The sequence below is a fragment of the Sminthopsis crassicaudata genome, chromosome 1, assembly GCF_048593235.1.
Source record: "Sminthopsis crassicaudata isolate SCR6 chromosome 1, ASM4859323v1, whole genome shotgun sequence".
In the NCBI taxonomy this organism is placed as follows: domain Eukaryota; kingdom Metazoa; phylum Chordata; class Mammalia; order Dasyuromorphia; family Dasyuridae; genus Sminthopsis; species Sminthopsis crassicaudata.
In genome coordinates this window covers 291,412,026-291,425,212 of record NC_133617.1, presented here as the reverse complement: position 1 = coordinate 291,425,212, position 13,187 = coordinate 291,412,026, and the positions used below count along the sequence as shown (strand labels likewise).

At 31.8% G+C, this 13,187-nt stretch overlaps 1 protein-coding gene across 1 annotated transcript in view; it reads right to left on the bottom strand.

Moving 5' to 3' along the window:
* Positions 1-437: 437 nt before the first annotated feature.
* Positions 438-13,187, bottom strand: part of ZBTB10 (zinc finger and BTB domain containing 10) — a 55,679-nt gene continuing 42,929 nt past the window's right edge. Inside the window, 1 exon segment of the mRNA XM_074278957.1 lies at positions 438-13,055. Within this exon segment, the coding sequence (XP_074135058.1) occupies positions 12,750-13,055 (306 nt within the window). The 3' untranslated portion in view covers positions 438-12,749.

Below are 13,187 nucleotides of genomic sequence, written 5' to 3'. Positions count from 1 at the left end.
CTGAGAGAGGAAGTCCACAATCAATGCAGAGACAGATTTGGAGCAGTTTTACTCCAACACACAAGTAGTACAGAAAAGATTAGTTAAAAAAAAAAAATAATAATTCCCTGAAAGCCAGGTATTATAATCACCTGACAAATTTATATAATCAAATTCAGCACAAAATCTTTTTAATAAATTAAATAGTACTGAAACACAACATGGTTCTTTCAAATTATCTACATTTAAATTTCTAAATGCTTTGTACCTCAAACATAACTAGGTATGGTTTAAAGAACTGAGCTAAGAGTACCAGAAAAAAATTATCTGCTAAAGTTAGATCAACTGGAAGACAAATGCTGAATTAGTCACTCGAGTGGTTCTCAGAAGATAGATCTGAAAATGGAGAACCATCTCAAGTAGTGAAATTCTGGGAAAAAAGATCTTGAACTCCCAAATAATTTATTCATATTTTTATTCAAAGTTTACAAATCTTAAAACCAAATTACAAATATGAATACTGTTAGTAGTAACTGTCCTGCAAAGTATGTATTTTTTAAATGTAGAAATTAAGACATTTAAATGTACTTTCATAGCTTATTCTACCCTAGGGACTATAGAATACAACTGATATGCACTGATAAATCATTTGTTTACCAGAGAGATGAAGAGTTTCTAATACAGCAAAAGAAACAAATATGAACTAAAACTATCCGTAGGTGACTGAATTTACTTGCTTAAACAAATTAAGCTGGTTTTAGTGACATTCCACAACTTACACTGAAACAAACCAAACATCATGAAACTTATACTTTAATTGCTTATAGATCAGCTCAAAAAAAGTTACTTCTATTTCATGGGATTTTCAGATTTTTATCTCCTGTGTCTACTTACAAACCAATATATTATATTAATAATATTTAATCTTACTGATCCATAAAACCTTTGTAAACTCCAGCTCCAAAACTGAAATGTAGATTCCATTTAATACAAAGTAGAATTTTAACTATATATTTAGAAACTTTAATTGTAAAGTTCAAAATTGATCAAATTGAATAGATGTTACTAAATTACATAATATGTATCTAGTCTTTAATCTGCTTAAATCTTCACTTAATTTTAAAGGTTATTACCAACTATGTATATGAATGTAGCTGAAAAAAACAAAGCCTTGCCAATATAATTCCTTAACTAGCTATCTCTAAACACATGAGTAAGTAATAAATATGGAGATCAAAGGTGCAAGAATGCTACATATAAACAAAACATTCACAATGATGACATAATTTGAGTTGGAAGAATATCCAACTTTTTTTAAGCCACTTCTGTCTCATATGCCTAAGCAGTCAAATAAAAGCAAATCAACATATGGAAATTTATTTTTTCTTCAAAATAAAAAAAGTGCATATACTATTCAGATTCAGTTCCTAAACATGGTTATTTGAGTTCTGGAACTGAACAGTCACAGTAAGTGAAAAGTGTTTTAAGTTTATGACCTATTGACCTGGCGTCAGGGTGCAACTAAAATTTACTTGAATTGTGAAAGTATTTCATTTTTTCTACATAGCTTGAAAATTCTGAAGCCACCTACAAATAATGATTTATATTTCAGCAGACTAACAATTTGAAATGGATACCATTTGTGGAAGCAAACTTTCTAAGGTTGTGTAAGTAACAATTACAGTCACAAGAACTTTAAAATAAATGATCACTTAATTTAATATGAATCTTCTGAAAGAATAATAGTTTAGATTTTTCAGAGAGAATGAATTGGTGGCTCAATGAGGACATCATTTATTTTATCTTTGTGACATATCTGCTATATCAGACTTCCAAAAATTTAAGCATAGTCCTACTAATCACATTTAGTGGAGGGTGATAGGCCCATAGTAACCAAAATTTGTTTAGAACTTAATACAAAAGCTAAATCTTATTTAACTTGAAAGTAATTTAGAATGAAAATAAATAAAAAATTCTGATTGAATGTTTTTTTTATTCATCCTGGCACATCATCTAAAGCAAAAGCATGAACTGTATTATTACGGTAAAATTATACTGCAACTAAGAAGCTAATTAGCTTACAATTTTGAAGACCTGGAGTTAAGTAATAGGTTTTAGTACCAAAGGACAAAATGAATTTAATATACCTGTTGAAGTAATACAAAAATTACTGTAGGGGCATTAGCAAATATTCTGGTTGACTTTAATTCTACACTTTCAAGTCTTAAAGAATTCAATTCATCTCTTAATTCTCAAATGTCAGATGATCTAGAGTAGCCATTAAACAGGGGAAAGGTGATTCTTCTTGCTCTTTAAAAATTAAGCAGCTATTTAAATGCAGAAATTAATTTCCTACCTGTAAACTTGATCTAAGACACTGGTGGATTAGATCACTAATGGTTAACTGGAAAGTTCCTATATTGCTCATGTAGAGATTGCCAAAGAATATATTAGACTTTACAAACTCCCCAAAATTGGAGTCTCATCTGACTTAAAACTTAACTTGCCTTGCTGCCCATATAATGTTCTCTACATAGGAGAAGCTTTGAAGATGTTAAATGGCTTGTGGGTTTCCCTGTAACTGTCTCAAGACTACACAAGAGTATTTATCAAATGCCAACTGTAAGGAGGAAATTTTGACCTGGGGGTGGAGAGAGGTATAAGTTGCTATAATAAAGCTATTAATATAGCATAGTGCCTCTTAGCCAGATAATTGGGTTGACATGCCATGGTTTAAAAAACACTTTAATGTTTGGACATGTATACATATATTGTATTTAATTTATACTTTAACATATTTAACATGTATTGGTCAACCTGCCATGGGGGGGGGAGGGGGAGGAAAGGAGGGGAAAAATTAGAACAAAAGGTTTGTCAATTTTCAATGTTGTGAAATTGCCCATGCATATATCTGTTAAATAAAAACTATTAATTAAAAAAAAAAACTTTCAGAGAAACAAATTGGGAGGTATCATAGTTTGATGAAAATAGCATTGGTGTCTGGACACTAGGATCCAAGTACTGTCACTGTATAATTCTGTGACTTTGGAGAAGCTGCTTTACTGGGAGAGAACATTAAGGGCTCCTCGTAACCTTATTTGTACTGTCAAATAATTTTCTGGTTAAGATTGAATAGTGGACCATAGGGAGAAAGTTTTACCAAGAGAAGCAATCCTAAAGAAACCAAATCAATTCGAAACTGCTAATAAACCTCAGTCACATAATAGTGATTCATTAATGATCAGATTCTCCTATAGATTTTCCTTAAAATTACTACCATATCCACTTCAACCCTGGCCAATTTACCATATGAATACTAAAACCACTTCTGATCCATTTTTTGCCTACATACAGTTGTTAGCATCTCAAATGAGGATTTTAGCCCTTTGGAGAGATTTTAGCAAGAATGTGGTCAAAACCACTTGGTAACTAATTTAGAAACCAGATGTTAGGTAAAAAATTCTGAGCATATGGAAAAATAATACTTAACATTATTCCTACATCATTTATCCATCTATACATCTGTTAATTTATCTTTGGACCAGACATGATTTTATCAGCACAGGGAAGAATTTCTATCAATGTGGATAAGCACTTCTCTTTTTTAGATTTGTGTTGCTTTGGGGTACTTAGAGGCTAAGCCTAGTAACTATAAAGATCACAGTTCCAATTCCATCTCAAAGCAGAATTCAAATTGAGGCCAGGTCCATATTTCCTAAGTCATGCTGTTTCTGCTTCTAAGCTTGTACATATAACATGTGGAAATGGCTATTTTTTTTCCCTGAGGCAATTGGGGTCAAGTGACTTTCCCAGGATCACACAGCCAGGAAGTGTTAAGTATTTGAGCTCAAATTTGAACTCAAGTCCTCCTGACTTCAGGGCTGGTACTCTATCCACTGTGCCACTTGGCCACCTAGCTGCCCCAGTATGGCTATTTTTTAGGGTGGCCAAGTGGTTGCATGATCAAGCTTAAAGCTGGAATCAAGTCTTGTCCTTGGTACATACTAGTTGTACAAGTATGGGTATCTTAGGTCTCACCAGGAAATTCTCTAAAATTAACTAACCTGCATTATTGGTGAATGGAGTTTCAATACAAGGAATTTCTTATTTGAAAAAATTTAACAAGGCTAAGCCACAATGCTTTTCAATAGCTGAACTGGATGGGAATTTTCTCAGATAGCTTACTTTGGATATTACTAATACGATTCTTGCCATATTTATATCCAAGATAAGAGAAATACTGTTAATTTGCTGGTGACTTCTCTTTATTCTCATATATAAAACCCAGTTATCTTCAAGTGAATATTGTGCTCAAAAGACTTTTAAGCATATTTTGAAGAGTACAGATAACCCATAAGAGGGTCCAGATTAGTTCCAAGTGGGATTTAATTTTCACAAGTTCTTTCATAACTATTGTTTGTTTTTCATGGTTTCTCTGTAATTCTTAGATTTTAAGTATGAATCTTAGTGTCTTAAAGACACTTTTAGATTCTTGTGATTTGAACAGGTAGAATAAAAAAAGAACATGCCAACAGGGAGATGGCATGTGCCTGTTTTTATTTAGGGGCATTTTTTAATGTGGATGGCATACTCCACTCTGAAATTGAGGTTGCCATCACTAAATCAAGCAGTGATAGCAACAAAATAAATTGGAAAAGGGTTATTAGATTAAGGGATACCTTTTCCCAATACTTACTGCTTGATGAAAGATTAGTGTGAGTATTCTTTCCAATTTATACTACATGTAGAATCTTCTATATAAGTAGTCTTCCTAAATAAGTAGTTTGATAAAGAAAAGATATGCCTTCTAAAATAAACTTTGTATTTCTGCACAAGAAAAAAAAATTCTCCATTTTGATATTTAATGTTACACAAAAACAGAGGTAACATGTTTCTGCCCTGAAAAAGATTACTTATATATTTATCCTTTCAATTATTTTGAGAACATGTAGGATGAATTACTAAAGGAATGAAATTGAATAGGGAAATCATTCTCTGGTGATCTTAGGCACTTAGGGCATGATCATTTTTAAAGCCTCTTGAGAAACTTAATTCTTATCCCAAAATCCCTTTTAGCCCTAACTATTCATAAATTTAGCCAAGTTATGCCGAATCATAAGATGGGGGGAAGAAAGGAAATAGTTGTAAAGTTTTTAACACAATGTCTGTCATATAATAGGTAAGTGCTTAATAAATATTTCCTTCATTTGTATCTTAATTGCTCCATGTCAAGTTATTTAGAACTCATTTTCCTTTCTTTGGTCTTTATCTCTAGCTCCTAGGTTGGTATCTAACATGTAGGTGGTACTTAAAATTAGTATTTATTGGTTGATATTGAACATCTTTTTTCCATATATATAAAACATCCATTTCAAAAACAGGAGTTAAAAGCCTCGAGGATCATGCTGGAGAAAATCCCTGAGGTTTCTCTTCATTCATGGAATGACAGCAAAGTGAACAAACAGCTAAAGGTTTGTCTGGGTACTAGATTTGGATTTGTAAGAAATAGCAACAGCTATCAAGGAAAAAATAAGTGATTCAGCAACCAATAAAGTAAATAGATTTTGAAAAACACTTCACTGGATTATGTGGAGATACCCATAGATAGGTATTAAACATCATTAATAAAAAGAAGGGGGAGAAGGGAAAGAGAGTAGTCAACAACAGTATAATAGGATCTGAAAGTGCAGGAATATAAATAACATATTTCCCAAAACTGTTAAAGGCTCTTGACTAAAGCACTAAGAAAGTCATTCTTTAAAGTTACATTTAAGAACCATGCCAAAGATTCATCAGCTGAAGAAACAGGGAATGTTTAGTCTGAGGAAGATATTTAGAAGGAATAGAGTATCTTCAAGTATCTGAAAGGCTATCATATTGAAGAACCATTGAGTCTTTCTGTTTGGCACTAAAAAAAACCTGGAACAATGGCTAGATGTTGCTGAGAGGTGGGATGGGCTGCCAGTTGCTTTTCCCACAACTGGATCTTTTAAGTAGTTTGCATAGTTTGGGGCAATTATAGGGGATGCTTATCCAGGCATAGACTGGTGATAGCTTCTAAGTCCCTTCAAACTGATTTTGTATGATCAATTTACAAACAAGAAACAACTCAAGAATAATTTAATAATTTCATAAGACTGAATGCCTTCATTTTAGATATTAGGAAGTCAAGACCCAGGAACATTAAATAAATTGCCAAAACACATACACATACACTAGAGGCAGGATTTTAACTCAGGCTCTGGTTCTAGACTTCTGATAGTCTCAGGTTACATAGATTCTCTTGCCCTAAATTATGTTTGTTTTGTTTTGCCATATGTGTCTGCTGATGAGGTGGGAAGGTCAGTGGTTCAGGCCTAGGATTTTATCAATTGTATGGTATGCTCACGGAGGATATTCTTGTTAATGTATCTCATATACAACTTATCTTTAAGTGCAGGGCCAAGATTTGAACCCAGGTTTTTCTGACTCTAAGCTCTTTTCAACCTTGCTATTCAAACCAATTAAGTTTGAATAATTTATGCTTAAATTACTTAAAAGATTTAAGATAAATTACTTCAAAGATTTCGTACTGATATCTTGTACTTCTTGTGCTAATAAAGAGCTTCATCTGAGGTCATTCTACATATTCAATCTGAAGAAGAATACTGATTTCTAATGAGGAAAATTGCCTGAAAGAATTGAAAAGAATTTTATCATAATCCAGCTTCTCTTGATCGAGTTATCCCAAATGTTATATAGTCTTTTGTGAAACTGTGTATAATCAGTTGCAACATTAAAAAGTGTCATGGAAAAGTTTAGAATTGCATTGCTTTACTTGTGAATAAATTGTTTTAAAAAGCTAAAACATTCCCCCAATTTAAAAATTTGATACATATTTAAGCAATTCACAATGTTGCTAGCAAAGAGCAAAAAGAATTCATATGGGCTTTTAAAGTCTTGATTCTGCTACTGATTTAAGTAAACTTGTGCAAGCTGGTTAAAGGAAAGTTCCCTTTTAGGCCCCAATCTTTTTATTTGTATAAGCAAGGAACATAGATAATCTTTCTATATCCCTGTTCTAGCTTTCAAATTGCTAATAAATCAGGAGTCTGATGTGATCAGGAAAATGTTGGTTAATAAGACTTCTTAAGTGCTTTGTTTTTTTCCTCCTTTAAGTACTTAATATACTATAAAAAAGTAGATATTAGCTTCTACAATTAGTTCACAAATTTTAGTTTATAAACAAAAGATTTTCTTGAGCAACAAAACGATCAGTGGTTATTACCACAAAATTAAGTTTAACTATATGGCCAAACTTCATAAATTCCCAAATCTGTGTGTTTGGAATGGGGTAATCAAGAGGCGAGAATACATTCTGCATAGGAACCTTCTCTGTAGATAATGAAACTGTTGCTGCTGTTAAGGATCTAAACATGGGGGAAATGGCTAAGAAAACAAAAAACTACCGTTGAAAAATAAATTTCAAGTACTTTAAAAGTATAACATAACCATTAATAGTAACTTACATAGGGCTGTAAGAGTTTTCGAAGTACTTATGTTTAAATCCTCATAAATTACTCACTAGGAAATACACCAATATATACCAATGTACACTAAATTATTATCTTATTTTACATGTAAGAAAACTGAGGTTTATAGAGATTGATTTTCATAAAATTTCATAACAAGGTTCATTACAACTTCCCATTAAAAACGCCAATTGAGTCTTAGATTGTTAGAGGTAGAGAGGACCTGAGAAATCACTTTAATCACTATATTAGGAAATACTGTTATCCTAATGAATTACTCATGCATTTAAATGTAATAAAAATTACTCAAAAATTAAGTTTTCCTCCTCAATGTATGTAATGGAGAAAAAACATTGAAATGTTAGTCAAAAAATTAAAATAAATTCACAAGGCAGTAAGGAGTTTAGTGCTCACAAGTTTGTATTTTTAGGTTTGATCAAGAATATCGTGTATTTTCTAAATACACTGACAAAACAGTTTTGGAAGTTTACAAACATGTCTTAAGACACTAGGTAGGTAGATTACAACAAAAAGTTGATTTTTGTAAAAGATCTTCCAGAAGAACTTTTACAAACAACAGCATTTAAAAGAACATGTTTTTATGTTTACAGTGTTTAAAACAGATATTCCCCCATTTTATAATTGCTCATACATCCATCCATCTTCCCCGCTCCAAAACTCTGTTGTTCAATTCATAAATTAAAGGACCCTGATATTATAAAACTCAAGAGCTATTAAACAGTCCTTTTAAAAGTAGATTTGTCCCTGACTTTGAAAATATTAGAATTATTCAAATGAAGAGGGACAAAGTTGAAATGAAGAGCATCACACATTAAATACTACAGAGACTAGTTTTTTTTTTTTTTTAAATTGTATTTATACCAATAATTATACCATAGTTAAGGATCTGGGTGACTGAATGGCACAGGAAAAAGTATCTCTGGTTCTCCAGTTGAAATCCAGCCTTCATAACATGAAAGTGGGGCATTTGATTAGTATATCAGTATATCTCATATCAGTAAATCAGTATAGCTCATATTAATTGGGCCAGGTAACAAATACTATTACCTTATTGGAAGAAAATAGTGTAAATTGAAGTATTTGGGGTAAGAATGAATCCTCTACCCTCATAGCAAAGACTCACAGGATAGGAAGGGTTCACTGCTGTTCTGAAGGAAATGAATGTTCAGGGCTTTTAATTCATCATCTTTCACTGAGAAAAATTCAAATATGGAGGTAAATTAACTTTATGGGGGGGGAGAGGGAAAGAGGAATAAAAGCTAAATCCTTCATGTCACATTCAGAAATCACTACTACATTTAGACGTACTTCATGCAATTATATCAGCATGGGCTTATGGGATAACCAACTGAATAAAGTGAAACTCACTCCACAAGTCAGCCTTTAAAAAAAAAAAAATCATGATAGAATTATTTTTAATATATAATTTTATAAAATATTAAACCTTTAAATAACTTTGCCAAGCATACATCATTGTAAATCTCTTTAAAACTGCGCTTATAGTTAATTGTTCTTTAATTGGGTGTAGATGAAAGTTTAAATTAACCTTAAAGATGTGCTCTCTTCTCCTTTATAGCTCATCTCACACCTCTCCTACTCTATTCAGGTCATCCTACAACTTTATTAATAGAAACTAATTTTACAGTGCTTAACATTTCCCCCTTTTTATTTTGTTTCTTTTGATTCTCATAGCTATCCCTTTCCATTCTTCCTGGGTTCATTCCTAGTCTCTCCCTTACCATGACCATTAGATATTTCCCCAAATTTCTCACTTCCCTTCTTTTTTTTAGTTCTCCCTTCCTACAAAGGCATTTCACTTTTAGCTTAAAGTAATATTACTAGAATGTGGAAAAATAGTGTAATAATTGACAAATATTAACAATGATGACCAATGACTACAATAATGTTAAGACCAAAGTAGAATTTTTGTGAAGTATGAACTGAACACTTGGTCTTAATTTTTAGTAGATATTTTGTGGGTGTGTCCTATGGAATGGATACATAACGTTTTATGCTCTTTCACTCCATTAGATTATTTTTCTTTAATTTCAATAAAATTGAACCTTTTTAATTTTGCTTGTGGCTCCTTAACAAACATAAATTACTATTCCATTGATAGTGCCTTATGGACTAAGAAGCTTTTTAGAATTTTTGAACAAAAACAACTTCCTTAAATTGCACTGCAAGTCAATAAAGGAACATTTATCAAAATAGAATCCTCCAGTAGTATAACTTAGTATTAAGTGACTTAAAAAATAAGACCTAGAAAGGGAAAGGTGCCCCCTCCAAGATCAGAAAGTAAAATAAGTTAGGCAGTCAGCAAGTAGAAAAATCTGTCAATTCCATTTCTGTTGTAAAATTATTACTTTTAAGAAATAATTTTTATAGGCTGTAGCTAATATATTCAGGAATATAAACACTTTTCCTTTGGATTACCTTTCTTAAAACAAATATTAAAAGTATCAAATGTCAACCTGACCAAGAATAAAGCCAATCTGTCATAACAGAAAAGGCAGTAATCAATTATAAAATATTTTAAATTATCAGTAACCATCTATATTAAACCTCGCTTTCAAATTATAACCGAAACAAAAGCACAACAATTCTGTAGTGTACCAAGTGTATATTTAAATTTACTGTATGCAATCTAACAACAAATTTGGTCATAATTTACCAGATATACATAAATGATTTAAGTAGTAAAAGAAGATTCACTTTGAAGAGAATAAGTTCATACCTTGAGAAAAAAGTTAAAGTACATTAAGAATGAAAAGCCAGGTCCAGTTTCTATGCAGTAAGTGAGCTGTAGTCTAATAAAGCAGATTTAGGTGATTTTCAGATATATAGCTTTCTTTTTAATATATATATATATATTTATATATATAGACAGATCTACCAATTGTAAACTATGGTTTTTCTTTAAGAGGGGATAAATGGGATGGAAAAAAATCTTTATACTATTACTTACATATTCACAAAGCAGAACATTTACGTTTAAAATACTTTTTCATTCATATTATCTTTGCCCTACTAATTTCTACTTTGGACCCCACCAAAATTACACATTACTCATTTCAGTCTCGAACAATGAGAATAGGATGTGTGTTTCAGATTAAAAGAAAAATGAAATCAAATCTAGCCATTTGTCAGGTATACAGTGATGCAGTAGCTACCAATGAAACAATTAGATGAAAGATGCATTTTAATAACCATATAACTGTTTATCTCAGTTTCATCCAGCAGAAACATCAGTGTCTAACATTAAACCATCATTCTACTGAAATAAGGGACAATGATAAAGCTTGTCTCCTAAAATACATATCAACTTTGATCAGATGGAGCACCAAAAGATTATGACAGATTTTGTCTGTCAAAGCATACTTCAAAACTTTTCTACACAACTAGCATAATTTAGTTACCTGATATTATAAAATAGGAAAATTGTCATTTTTATACTTAAAACAAAGTTGAAAATATGGTGACCTTCTTATTCTTATACAGTACTATCACAATGACTTAGCTAAGTGTTACTGGTAAATGCTGTGCATATTAATCTTGTGGCATATTAATCCATCATGTCAAATGTTCTTGGTGTCCAATGATCAGTTAATTCATCTGCTACTAGACAACAATATGTTGATAAGTTTAACTTAATAATACAGTACCCTTTTCTATCCTGAAGAACCTTAAATCAAAAGTATACCACAATAAATTTGAAAATATGTTAATGGTTTTTCTTCTTAAAGATTCAATTTCAAATTTTCATGCTCCCCAAAGTGCCCCCTAACTGCAATATGCTGAAATAGGCACAGGTCATGTGAATAAGTTATGGGTAGAAAGAATAAATATAATAGCAGAATGTGTCTTTTTCTTTTTAAAAAAGGTACTGAGAAACTAAGTTAAAAATCAATCATTTACCATAATTCTAAAAACACTCAATGGCCCAGAAAATGTGAAACAAAAACAAAAACAAAAACAAAAAACAACAAAAAACAAAAAAAACAAAAACAAAAACAAACAAAAAAAAAAAAAAAAAAAAAAAAAGAAGAAAGCAATTTGTTGTGTTAATTTTAATGATGAAAAAGGGCACAGGAAGTAAAAATAACCTGATGTTTGACTTATACTGCATAACAAACTAACCAAATTGGACACGCAGGATAAATTAAAAAACAAATCATGTGGCTTAATAATTCTATGACTCTCTATTAGAAATTTATGCCTTTTATAGAGGACTGAGGTATATACACTGGCCAGATAGGAAGGGTAGTACAGGAGGGAGAAAGAAAGGGAGGTGGGAAGAGGGTAGCTAACAAACAGTGCCAAGGTAACAGATACCAAAAACTAGACGGACATGTCAGAAAACGTCATATAGTAACCATTTATCAAATTAAACTAAAGCAGCAGGAGAAAGTTACTTATAATCAATCATTTTAGTGGTATTTTGTCAACTTCATTGGAAAACAAAGTTAACTTCAGCAACATCATTCCACATCTCATGAAGTAGTGAAGTTTTTGCAATTTAAACTGTCTGAAGGGAGGAAGGGAAAGGGGGAGTCAGTTAAGCTCATTCCAATAAATAACCTCTCCAGTTCTTGTAAAGGGACACACAGGAACAAAGAGCCGGGAAACCATAATATCAATACCAAAAGAAATGTTTTAAGTTATGTAGCAACTGAAATTGGACAACTGAAAAAAGTTGAACCACTGGGGGACAGAGCCCCTCACAGAAAATGTTTTACTTTTTCTTTTTTAAAAATTTGTTTAAAAATAAAAAATAGAAACAAAACTCTACTAGCACAAACTAGCCTGAGTGGTTTGATGACAGTGTGATTGGGTTTGAGGAAGTTACTTCTGTACTTCCATAAATTTTTTCCCCATTCATGGTGACAAGTAAAACATGAATGTAAAAACACTACAAGGACAGTTACTATGCTTTTAATATGACTCAAATAGCTACTGTATATCCTATAAATAATAAAAAATATTTTTACTTTGATAACTGATTGGAGATGTGAGTACTCTGTATAATTCAACCAAAAGGTTGTTTGCTGTACAGTCCTGTGCAAATATAAAAATTTAGTAATATTTTTTGCTATAAGGCTTTGACCCTACAGTTTTCACAGCAACATAACTACCATCCAGCATGTACCATATTTTGCAAGCCTTCAGTTCAAGAATTCAAATTGTCAATTCATATTATGTCCAACTGCAGCATCCTTGAGGAGTATGCTAGGTCAGTTAATCATCTAATGACATACAAACATCCCCTGATTCGTCCCATCGAGATGGATCAGTCTGTTCTTCTCCATCATCAACCAACTCTTCATCAGCTTCTCCTGCTTCATTCTCCTCATACTCTTCATCTCTAGTGAAATCTGTGTCCTGCACCTGGTCTACACCTTCTTGACCTCCTGGTTGTGATTTATCTGTACATTCTACACATACTCCATAACGTCGAGATCCATGTCTTATTCCAACACTGGCTGCTAACATGAATATCTTCTTACACACCATACATTTATATTTTTTATCCTTTTTATGCACCTGATTAAGAAAAAAAGTTTAAAAAATATGTTGATGTACAGAAGAATATTTAAATAGGTAAGAGAATACTAATTATATAAATTAAATTACATATCCAGGAAGTAGGCAAACAAAATGGTGTCTGACCCCATT